Consider the following 12,618-nt stretch of genomic DNA (forward strand, 5'->3'; position numbering starts at 1 on the left):
TTTATCCAAAACAATTCCAGGGAAGAGATCGTTGATCAGACTCAGAAACAACGGCTCGTCTTCGTCAATCTTAAAACAGTTTGAGAATTGTCAAGACAAATCGGGTACGGTAGTGCTGTAATATTCACAATTGCGTGCTTAAATATCAGTGCATTGAAAGGAAAGGGAGTTCCTGAGAGTTTATTCCCGTCTGATCTTTTCAATCTCACTTCGTAAAGCCTTACACCTAGAAACATGATGAATTTTAATATTCTACAGACAGCGATAAAATAAAAATCTTCTTCTTTTTGTGGGTCTGCATGCTAAACACGCGAATGGCAAACGTTCAATCCATACAAAGGCTGTCTACTTTTGACCGGGGTTCATTGCGATGGAAAAAGAAAAAAACTATTGCTCATGTCGGTATGCGGTTAATAATGTTACTGCAAGGTTATGAAATATTTACCAGTTTTGAGAGATTCATATCCCTCAACACCCTCATGACAATCGTGTTTTCACTGTCGCCAACACTCAAACGTTTTGCTGCACCCAAAGTTCTCAAAACGGACAATATGTTCCTTAGCCCAAAGTCATAATGAACCTTTAAAAACAAAACAAAACAAAAACATGGGAAAAAAGGAAATCGACGAATCCAGTGGAAAAGCGTCGATAAGATAAAGTGGCCAGATATGTCCAGGTTTGACCCTAATTAGATGCACGCGGATTTCAATAAGCGTCACGAAGTGTCCTCTTGCTCTTCTAGCCAACTTCAACATCACTTGTGTCTCAGAATACAGACAATTTATGTCACAAAGTGTCCCCCAAATGCTGCTCTTTAAGTGAAGATTAACTGCTGCATTTACCCAAAGCTAAAAATAACGCTAATCTTTACCCTAACCTTATTGTTGAAAATAGGTAGCAAATGCTTAGACTTAAAGGGACACTTTGTGTTGTATGTCAAAATTGGGCGTGCATCTAATTAGGGTCAAACCTGGACATAAGTGATGCTTCTTGTGCTTATGCTTGCGTCGATAGTGAAAACCAGGCTTAAAGGTCCTCCCGGCCAACTACGCTGTACCTGTTTTGAGAGCTGCTCTTCACATAGTTTGTAAAGAGTAAAGAACTTGCGGGCCAAAGTTACGTTATCGATGAACCCACAGCTAGCAAGTTTCACACGAATGATAATCTGTCGATCTGGAACCATCATAGCGACGGTGCGAAATTGGATCTTGAGATTTTCAGGGAGCTCCTGTCGCCCAGCGTAGCCTGGATTCATAGTTAAGAAAATGCCTGCAACAGAAAGAACATGGTTACGATATATTTGATAGTCTTTCAAGCTACTGGCTTCGTTTCTAAAGAACTTAACTGTGGTGCTGCGTCGGTGGGGAATTCAACACGAAATTTTGTTTTATCAAATGAGTTCATAAAGGAAAGTTCAACACCGTAAGAAAGATCTTCAAGCTGACGTTTCGAGCTCGTTATTTACCATGACAATTACATCATCATCACTAGCAATAGCCGCAACATGAAGGGCCATGATCTCCATTCTTTAAGGTTTGACGCGAAAAAACCTTCTCCTTTTAAATTGGATACTTTGTATATTATGGCATTTGCTAAGTCACAAAGGCTAAGCGCAAGTAGCGCGTAAATGCATTGCGACCTGATTGGATTACTTAGCTTTCAGCGATTTGTTCAAGTTATTAATTACGCAGGACGAAAATAACGTCCGCTACATGTTCGCTTAAATTTACCAAATTCAGGGTTCATGTCCACCACATCACCGTCCGAAAATATGAACTGCTTCTTCCTCTCTTTCTTGCACATCAGTACAATGTAGATCTGCTGCGCCGCAACCGATAACACAGGGAGGTCAATACGGTTGAACTCATCAAAACAGCCCCAGCTTCCTGACTGTGCAAGACCTAAACACAAATTCAAAACAAACAAAAGAAAGGTTTGAACAACAACAAAGAATGGAGCATATGAACCACGAGATCAACAACTTCACGGTGTTGTTTACCCGTGCATGATTGTGCACAACAATCTTCCGTTTTGTGTTTGGAAGGGCCCTCTTAGACCAAATATTACAAAACAAAACACTTAACTACAAGCGCAGCTCAAATAATTAGAGAGCGTCTTTCCAAACTTCAGGTCGTGTCCAGTTTAGTACTCAGTGACTTAAAATAGACGCCATTTTCGACTTTGTACTGCATTGTTTTGCTATAGCCAAGTAAGCGGAACATATAGGAACCCTCACAATGGGATAGGGGAAAAGGGTGTATACCGCAGCTTCCACTGAAACCAGCTTCAGATGTATGGAAATCATAGACAAGGTAATTCGTAATTTAATTCACCTGCCTTTGGCGCTTACCTTTGAAAATTCGTCCCAGTCCTCTATAATCCATTTGATCCGAGCAGTTAAACACAACAACATATTTTCCAAGCGCTTTGCCCATGTCTTTAGTGGTCTCTGTAAGATCAAAGAAAATGATATTTTTTTTTTGCATATCTTCACACAATGTAACGCGTTTTTGCGTTTCTGCTTCACACTTTCGTTGGGACACAAACTTGTCAATGTGTGGAGTACGTCCTAAAGTTTGAAAAAAAAAATTCAACTTCAAAATTGTTGAAAAGAATCTTTCGTTAAGCTTTTTTCGAGGATGTTAAATGAGTAATCTGACTGACTTACGGCAATTAATGCAGAACACAAGTGTTACGTTGAAAGATAAATTCGGGGTTGCTATCGTCCTGCCTTGCTACACTAGGCTTAAAGGCCGAATCTTGCGCTACATTCTCAGCCAGTCGAGGATTAAATCAAAACCAACTATGCATCGCTTGCACATGCGTTTTCCCGCTCTTCCCGGCATTTGTAAGTGTTTGCTGTGATTGGCTAAAACGATTCCCTACGTCTTTCTGCTGTCGTTGGCTAGTGTAATAATTTTGCGGCAGCCTACGTCCTACTTAAAACCACCTCTGTTAAAATTAACTGATTCACGACTACATAGCACATATTAAATATACCGTTCTCTAGTACATCTTCGACAATGATCCAAAACGTTCCGCTAAAAGTTAATCGATTCGGTCCAATCTAACCTGTTTTTCCAGTTCCAGCCGGTCCAGCCGGCGCTCCGCCCATAGACATAGCGAGGGCCTGGGCCAGAGTAATGTAACACCGATCAGTCAGCGGAGTGATGACAAGTCGTTCAGTGCAGCCAACGAACTCGTTTTGATAGATAAAGTCAACATCGGTTATGGATACCAAACATCTGTCTGTGTCATCGTTAAAATAGAACCGAATTTGTTTCAGCCACTCGAAGTCGGTTGGAGTTTTGATATGCATACGACACTGAAAAACAAATGAAAAGTAAGTTGTTAGAACCTGACAACTGAACACACCTCATGACAAGTCCACAATTTAAAATTTCCATTATTACAAGAAAATCCCGGGAAGGGGGTGGGGGGGGGAGGTACTTCCTACCAATGAGCTAATGGGGATGTGCCGCTGGATGGGGTCGCATTTTTACGACTGGATAGAATATAATCGGGTTACATTTTCAACAGAGTTTCCGACAGAGTTACTAGAATGGGGTCGCAAATTGTCGGGATTTTGGGGGTAAGAAAATTCTGGCTAGTGGGATTTAAAAATGGCAAGATTTGCGGTTAAAAAAGTTGTTACAGAAAGAACTGTGGCGCTCTTGATTTACTATTTACTAGTCGCATTACATTCCGTTTTGAAATTACAATTAAAAGCTACATGTAAGGTTTACTGACTAAGATGGGGTCTGTAACTGGACATAAAACAGACCTATAAAGGGGTAGGGGTTCTGAGAGGCCAGTGGCACCAATTAATGAAATGAGGCAAGCAAACACAAGTCGTATCGGGCATTGGAGATCCGTTTGTTTAAAGCCAGAGGCATGGAACAATAAACAAACAGAATGAGCCAGTAATGCATAACTCTGACAACATTTTCAATAAATGGACTCGATTTATGAATTACTTTCTTATCCAAAGGAAGATATCAAATACTCTTACCGACGCCAGGGTGAATAATGTTTTAGTACATGCCAAAACTTTGCTAACCACCCCCAATAAACCAGTCAAAACTCGCGCGAAGCAACACTTACTTATGTGACGTATAAATTCACATTTTAAGCCCAGGTAACCGTGATTCTTGATGGGTAATCCATCCATTTCAGGTTAAGTTATGAAATCCTTGAGATTCTAATTTCACTCACCAAATCGTCAAAGATGTCCCTCTGGTGAACATGAATTGTAATAAGAGTCTCAAACTTTGTCCTTTCAACTTTTGTCAGTTCTTTGGTTGTTTGTTCGATCAACACGTTGAGCAACTCCAGGAAAGCTGTATTAGTTTGCTGCATGACTTTCTTGTCATATTTCGCATTTGTCAGCGCCTCGGTGGAGTCTCTCGTCCATATCATTTGGATGCCTAAAAGGCCGACCTGAAACAAAAAGGTCGAATCTAACTTCTCAAATCCCGCTCTTCAAATCTCTAATCCCGCTCAGTGTGGTTCAAGTGAATTCAACGGCTTCAAATAACGCTCTTCTAATCTATGATCCCGTTCAGTGTGGTTTATGCGGTTTCGCAGGCTTTAAATCCCGCTCCCTCCCAAGGCTGCATTGGTCTTCATGCAGTGGCCCCGAATTTGAATCCACTACGCTGTGTAAGTCGCCAGCTAATTGCAGATTTCAACCTCTGATCTGATTTAAATCACTTCTTTCACTGCTCGTTGCTGTAAAGCCTATCTGGCCAAATACATATAGAAAATGTACTATCATCACGACATCAAATATTACTATATGGTATGGCAAGGTTCATGGAATCCAAACGTTTGCCTACGTAATAAAAAATCTTGAAACCAGTAAACTAAGTCTAGGGATCCAGAATCTCAGAACTAGCTTCTGGAAATCCGCTTCTACTGAGATGGAAGACGGAATCCTTCAATTAGAGCGCAGAATCGATGACATGGAATCAAGCATCTACAACGACCTCATTTTAAAAGGAATACACCGTTTTTGCAACACTTGTTTATGACGATACGACCTTATCTCTCAGCCGTCTGTAATCATATCGCAGGGGAATAAAGTTAGGCGTAATGGCAGCTGGTCAAGTGAACAAACTTTTTCAAAAAGTCGCCAGGCACATTCGACAACAATTGCCAAAAAAAATCCAATATTGAACCGTCTTTTAAGTTATGAATTCGAAAACTTAGTCAAAACATCATTAAACTACCTGAGCAGGAAACGTGCTGAGAAACTCCATCAGGTTAAAACCTTGGTCCTGTACAGCAGTATGCGCTGTACGAATCACGTGATGGACTGACTTGCGTGACATCTGTAACAGGGTACCCAGCCACACTTCAACGTTGCCCTGTGCCATAACTGGCTTTTCAAGCTGCAGGAAATTGGGGAAAGAGTTACTACATGTGGGAAACCTCCTTTCTCTTGAAGTAATAGCATTAGAAGGGATGTGACAGAGATCATTCCAGACCATGTCTAAGGGTAAATTAATGCAGTTAAAGGATAAGTACTTCGTAAATCTTAAAATATTGATGACAACCCCATAGTGGATTGGTTTTGTATAACTTTGGGAGCGGCCGAAGGAAAAAAGAATAATTATAATAAGGTGTCCTATTTTATTTGAAGATGACTTGCTTTACAAGACATTATGAGCTCCTTATTATTCCCAACTGCAAGACAACAAAAAAATCGGTCTGACCTCAATTGTTTCTCCCTCTGATGAGATGATGGCCAAAATGCGATCATAGTCCTTTTCATGAAACTTCACAGTCTTGGTGTTATCAAAGACGTTTAGCAAATGAGCCTAAGAAATGTGACAAAAATATATATAATGAGCAGGGCAATCAATGTCTGTCAGTTATCGAAATGGAAAACTCCAGTATGAACAGAAGTCAAATGTCAAGTTTTCAAAGACAACGACCAGTGCAGTAATGATGCTGTAGCTGATGCTGATGACGAAGATGTTGATGATGATGATGATGATGTGTATGATGATGAAGTCACTGATGATGAAGATGACGATAACGATGATCGATGAGCGTATGACAGTCAACTTCACATAAAAGGCCAAATAAATTTGCATGGCGTATTTCATTCTTTTCTTTCATGTGATCCCAACACATTTCGAATCCCGTGAAGATCAACTCAAAAATACAATTTTACACGTATGACTGTTGTGTTTACCTGAATGGTGTGTGAATCGCTTGCTTGACCGAGGATTTCCAAAAGGACTGGATCAGAAACAAAGAAGAATCTTGGAAAAACAAGCCGTTTCTTCTCCAGATACCTGGCAAGATGGGATTCAAAAGAATTCGTAATGTGACAAAAGAAAGCGACCTTACAGGCAACGGTGATTTTGCAGGCAGGACTAAAAGTACAAGACACAGGAGCCTCACATAATTCACTAAGTGGATCGTTGAAATAGCATGATTTCAGCGATTTTAGTTTAAAATCACTGGAAATAGTTGACAGTGCTAAATGGATCACAACCTAAGGCAATTTAACATTAAGTTGTTGATGTATGGCAGAAAGAATCAAGAAATACATTTGAAACATTTAAAACAGGTCACATTCGTATCAATGCGTTCGAAACGCAATGTCTATATAAAGGATGATGGGGCGGAATCTCTTTCGGAAGTCATTTGTTTTACATGCACAGGCTTCCATAGCCTGCTCGTTTTAGTCCGACCGTGAGAACACGAATAAAGTGAACGGAAGTTCGTAGGTTCGACTGCACTCGGATTTTTTCCGAATACCCCCGAGTCATCATCAGGAAAAAATGATTTTTTTCATTCATTTATCAGCGTCATGCAGCATTTACCGTCTACTTCTTACAAGTGCGAGAATGATCCGTTTCGACTATTTCAGCCGTGGCAGTGTAGCTGGAAAATTGTGACCTTAAACTAGTTTAACATCCCAGCGTCCATGATGAGTCTCCTGTAGCCTGAATGGTAGAGAATGCGAATAAATGATCGGAGGGCATAGGTCGACTCTACGACAACATACCCACTGAGCGACTTTTGACAGAGCTCCAGTTGTTCCAACAAATGAGGCAACAATTGTCCAAGGGTTTCATCTCCCACACAACACTGTACCACATTTGAGTTCTCATGTGCACGAGTCATGATCTTTACCCACTGTTTGTCAATGTTCTGGAATCGTTTTGCTTCCTAATAATTAACAAAAACAAAAGATAAGAGAGGCCCGTTTCTACTAAGAAGTAGCTAGAGAGGAACAACTCCATAGATGAGTCCGGCGTATACCGAAATGAAATTCTATTACTATCACTATTTTATCATAAGGGCCGTTTATACGAGAGAAAATAAGCCGCGGCTTACTCTGGCGGCGGCTTACATAAGACGCAAAGACCCCGTATAAATGGTACAAAATCTACGTTCACAGCTTTCTCAACCCGCGGCTTATCCTGGCCTGAGAGTTTATACTCGTATAAATAGTTCCTTTCGCGTATTATGTACGACGCGGCCAGAGTAAGCTGCGGCTTATTTTCTCTCGTATAAACGGCCCTATTATCCCTTTAGCTTAAAGTTTACTTGTTTCTCTTAGTGGCTATTATAGACACAACAATTAAAGCTTTGCTCTTGGCGACGATTCTCTAGTTACTTCATCCTGTTATCCAGCTACTTCATTCAGTTCACAATGAAAACCGTGTAAGACACTTTTGGCAAATAACAGTTCCCACAAAAATCTTGAAACTTGTGCTCGACGGATCAGACTAATCCGATTGTAATATTTAGGATCGCTCTATAATGTCGGAACGAAAATAGGACGCAACGTGACAATTGCGTGACGCGATGGACTGACGTCACAAAAACCGGTTAGGACCGGTAGAGAGAGCACGCGGAGAGAAAAAGAGAAAAAAGGAAAAACTCGTGGAGACTTAAGTTGTTAATAAATGTGTTGAAAAGTTAACCGGTGTGGAATAGCGTCAAGAAATCCTTGCGACACAAGTGGCGACCCTGCCAGGACACTTCAGGAGAAAAGGAGAGTTCTAAAACAAGCGACGAGAGAAATTCAAACACAAAGTTTTTGCAGACCAAATGTCAACATGAGCGAGATCAAAACATTACAAGAGAAGATCGAAGGTAAACTGAAAATGCTTAACTTTACAGTAGAAGATACCGGGAAAATACTTGAAACCGAAGATGTAAAGGCTATCGAGAGACATGGGAACGCTTTAGAATCTATTATTGACAAAACGCATCAGCTTAAATTACAAGTTCAGGAGTTGCGAATCGAAAACAACGAGGACTTTGAAGAGATTAGAAGTTGGTCCGAAAATCTGGAAACCCGTATCGGTAAATTTGAAGGGACCCTCAAACAAGTAAGGCATGTAGCCGCTGATATTAGTTCAGCCGAAGCGGAAAAACGCGAAGAAGAAAAACGGAAACGAATCTTGGATGAAGAAATCGAGTTGGAAAAGGCTAAATTTCAAGCGCGGGTGAAACTCGAGAAATCAATGAAAATGTCCCTGGAGGATTCAGAGAATTGTAGTAGCGTTGCAGCAAAACTACCAAAGCTTGAGATATCGAAGTTTCAAGGAACCTTTCTTGATTGGATGAGGTTTTGGAATCAATTTGAAACTGAAATTGACAAAGCCAAGCTTACCCAAGTAGCAAAGTTTTCCTACCTGAAAGAGTTACTGGTACCCAGTGTCCGCGTATCCATCGATGGACTCCCTTTCACAACCGAAGGGTATGAACGGGCAAAAAGTATCTTAAAAACCAAGTATGGTAAATCCAGTGAGGTGGCAAACGCACATATGCAATGTATTATTGGATTGTCCACAATTCATGGAGTGGATCCAGCTAAAATTCATGAATTCCATGAGAAGTTAACAAGTCACATACAAGTCCTAGAGACCATGGGGAAGGTTAAAGAAATTGAAGGGTTCGTGCGAGCAACGCTTGATAAGCTTCCTGACATTCGAGCAGACCTAGTTCGTCTTGATGATGACTGGCAAGAGTGGGGATTTCCAGAACTAATCGAATCGTTGAGAAAGTGGTGCGACCGTAATCCCATACCCACTAAAGATCAGATGTATACAACACCAGACGGCGATCATTCAAACCGTGACCCACCAATCCGCAGTCCATCAAACCGTGGCCTATCTATTCGCAGTCCACCGAATCGCGGCTCAACTATCCGTGACTCGTCGACCTGGTATCCATCAAATCAGCACCCTCGAAACCGCTATCCAACAAAGAAAAATCCTGCCTACCAAACCAAGGATGAAAGTGTGAAGGTGGGGCGTGTCTGTGTTTATTGCAATGGTGAAGAACACCGCTCTGCAGAGTGTGGGAAGCTCCCTAACATCTCCCAGCGCAGGAGGATTTTATGTGACAAGAAGTTGTGTTTTAACTGCACGGGTATGAAACATCAAGCGCAAGAGTGTCGCAGCAAGAATGCCTGTCAACGCTGCGGCAACAGACATCACACGTCTATTTGTGACAGGGTGCCTAGCAACAATCAGATGATGCTGGTGACAGGTGATCATGAGGGTTCAGTCATCTATCCAGTGGTGGTGGTGGTGGTCGATGGCATCAAGTGTAGAGCATTATTGGACACAGGGGCAGGTAGTTCATACGCGTCAGCAGCTCTAGTCGAACGGCTTAACAAGCTTCCAACACATGTTGAACATAAACAGATAGAAATGATGCTTTGCTCTACAATCCAAAAGGTACGAAGTTATACAGTGAAGGTTGCAAGTGTCGATGGAAGATTTGAGATGACGACAAAGGTCAATAAGGTAGATAAGGGAGTATTACTCACAGTCTCAAACCCGCGTTATGAAGAACTGATAACCAAGTATCCTCACCTGGAAGGAGTGGTAATGGATGACAAGGATAAGAAAGGTGAATTGCCCATCCACCTTATACTCGGGGCCAGTGAGTACTCAAGAATCAAAACCGAGACGAAACCGAGGATCGGTAAACCATCTGAGCCTATTGCTGAGCTCACTATGCTAGGGTGGGCGATGATGTCCTCTGGTAAAGAAACAGGCCTCTCTAACGTTTACTTGACGAAATCATCAACAGCAGATTATGAGCAACTCTGCAGTTTAGATGTCTTAGGACTCGAAGATAGACCAGAAACAGACCAGGAGAGCGTGTATGGTGAATTCATCGAGCAGCTACACCGAAGTGAGGAAGGTTGGTATGAAAGTGGGTTGTTGTGGAAGCCGGGTCATGGTCGTCTACTAGCAAACGAACATGGTAGCATAGCAAGACTAGAAGGACTGGTAAGGAAGTTGCAGCGAGATCCAGACATGATTGATAAGTACGATGAAATCATTCAAGATCAGCTAAAAGAGGGGATAGTCGAGAGAGTGGAAGAGGAACCCAATGAGAGAGTGTTCTACATCCCGCATAAACCTGTAAAAAGGGAAACAGCAACAACGACGAAACTTAGAATTGTATTTGACACGTCAGCTAAACCGAATGGAAACAGTCCTTCTTTAAATGAGTGTTTAGAGACAGGCCCTCCTCTTCAGAACCTGTTGTGGAATGTACTTGTGCGTAATCGCCTCAAACCAATTGCCTTAACATCAGACATCAAACAAGCCTTCCTACAGGTACGCATTAGGACTGAGGACAGGGATGTCCTACGGTTCCACTGGATCAAAAACAAGGACCCTTCTGCAATTGAGGTGTTGAGATTTACGCGAGCGCTCTTTGGGTTGGTACAGTCACCATTCTTATTGGCAGGAACGTTGAAGTTGCACTTGGAAAACTTAAGGGAGAGGTACCCCTCAGAGATTGAAGAGATTTTGAGAAGTCTATATGTTGATGACGTCATCACCGGGGGCAGCACTACAGACGAGGTCCAGGGCCTGAAGGAGACAATAGCATCAGTGTTCGGGGAGGCCAAGTTTACCATGCATAAGTGGAACTCTAACGATCCTCAGCTAGAGAGCGGGAAGGTTGTTTCCGTTGATGAGCAGCAGAGTTATGCAAAACAACAGTTAGGAGTTAAAGAAGGTGAAAGCAAGATGTTGGGACTTTTGTGGAACAAGAGGGAGGACTTGATCGCTGTGGTTTTTCCCGAAGAACCTGTCGAGACGACGAAGAGAGGGATTCTACGATTCTTAGCCGCAGTGTATGACCCACTTGGGATTGCCTCGCCCACAATGCTGGTGGGGAAGTTACTGTATCGTGAGATATGTGAGAGTCGTCTTCCATGGGATGAGAAGGTATCGGATAGATTGGGGCAGGAGTGGCTGAAGTTTGTGAGGAGCCTTCCCAATAAGGTTGAAGTATCACGGAGCCTAGCAAGGTTTAGGGAGCCTGTTGAAGGAGTTGTATTGCATGCTTTCGGTGACACAAGTGGTTCTGGGATATCATCAGCAGTCTATGCAGTGATTATTCAAGCCTCTGGAGTGAGCAAGGGATTGATAGCAGCAAAGTCAAGGTTGGCAAAGAAAAATCTCACAATCCCAAGGTTAGAGCTGGTAGCAGCTCATATGGCAGCTAATCTAGTGGACAACGTAAGAACAGCACTCGAAGGATACCCGATTACATCCGTTTATGGGTGGAGTGACAGTACGGTCGCACTTCATTGGATCAAAGGGGGAGGATCCTACAAGCAGTTCGTGGCCAACAGAGTTCACAAGATCAGTTCTAAGGATTTCATTGAATGGAGGCACGTTGACACCAACCACAATCCAGCAGACATAGGGAGCAGAGGCTGTAATGCAGACCAGTTGACTGGCATGTGGCTATCCGGACCAGAATGGCTGCCCAATTCAGAAAAATGGCCAAGAGACATAGTGACTAAGCCTAACAAGGAGACGGAACCATGCCACCATGATGTATAGTCAGTCTAACCTTCTGCCGGAGGAAGATGCAGATGCAGTTGAGGATGTGGATCTACGTAAGAGAGCGAGATATGTCCGTCGGTGCAAGGACGTTCTTTGGTCACGCTGGACTACAGACTACATAAGGAGCCTGAGGGAGAGGCACAATCTGAAACATAAGACCAAGGAATTGACCTTAAAAGTTGGTGATGTGGTTCTGATCCAGAGCGAGGAGCGCAACCGTAGGAAGTGGAATATCGGAATCGTTGTAAAACTTATCAAGGGGCGTGACGGAGTTGTGAGAGGAGCTAGGCTGAGAGCGGGGAAGTCATATTTGGAACGGGCGATCCAACATTTATGCCCGATGGAGCTGTACTTATCTGTACTTGTGCGTAATCGCCTCAAACCAATTGCCTTAACATCAGACATCAAACAAGCCTTCCTACAGGTACGCATTAGGACTGAGGACAGGGATGTCCTACGGTTCCACTGGATCAAAAACAAGGACCCTTCTGCAATTGAGGTGTTGAGATTTACGCGAGCGCTCTTTGGGTTGGTACAGTCACCATTCTTATTGGCAGGAACGTTGAAGTTGCACTTGGAAAACTTAAGGGAGAGGTACCCCTCAGAGATTGAAGAGATTTTGAGAAGTCTATATGTTGATGACGTCATCACCGGGGGCAGCACTACAGACGAGGTCCAGGGCCTGAAGGAGACCATAGCATCAGTGTTCGGGGAGGCCAAGTTTACCATGCATAAGTGGAACTCTAACGATCCTCAGCTAGAG

At 42.7% G+C, this 12,618-nt stretch overlaps 1 protein-coding gene across 1 annotated transcript in view; it reads right to left on the minus strand.

Annotated features, from left to right (window-relative positions):
- Positions 1 to 12,618, minus strand: part of LOC137997539 (dynein axonemal heavy chain 5-like) — a 97,316-nt gene that overhangs the window by 54,733 nt on the left and 29,965 nt on the right. Inside the window, exons 24-34 of the mRNA XM_068843598.1 lie at positions 7,025 to 7,188; positions 6,203 to 6,305; positions 5,718 to 5,822; positions 5,232 to 5,393; positions 4,216 to 4,440; positions 3,073 to 3,325; positions 2,351 to 2,449; positions 1,731 to 1,901; positions 1,058 to 1,269; positions 446 to 580; positions 1 to 69 (exon numbers count right to left, since the gene is read on the minus strand). The exon at positions 1 to 69 is cut by the window's left edge and continues 93 nt beyond it. Coding sequence (XP_068699699.1) covers positions 1 to 69; positions 446 to 580; positions 1,058 to 1,269; positions 1,731 to 1,901; positions 2,351 to 2,449; positions 3,073 to 3,325; positions 4,216 to 4,440; positions 5,232 to 5,393; positions 5,718 to 5,822; positions 6,203 to 6,305; positions 7,025 to 7,188 — 1,698 coding nt within the window. The remainder of the gene's footprint in view (positions 70 to 445; positions 581 to 1,057; positions 1,270 to 1,730; positions 1,902 to 2,350; positions 2,450 to 3,072; positions 3,326 to 4,215; positions 4,441 to 5,231; positions 5,394 to 5,717; positions 5,823 to 6,202; positions 6,306 to 7,024; positions 7,189 to 12,618) is intronic.

Source organism: Montipora foliosa, chromosome 1, assembly GCF_036669935.1.
Source record: "Montipora foliosa isolate CH-2021 chromosome 1, ASM3666993v2, whole genome shotgun sequence".
In the NCBI taxonomy this organism is placed as follows: domain Eukaryota; kingdom Metazoa; phylum Cnidaria; class Anthozoa; order Scleractinia; family Acroporidae; genus Montipora; species Montipora foliosa.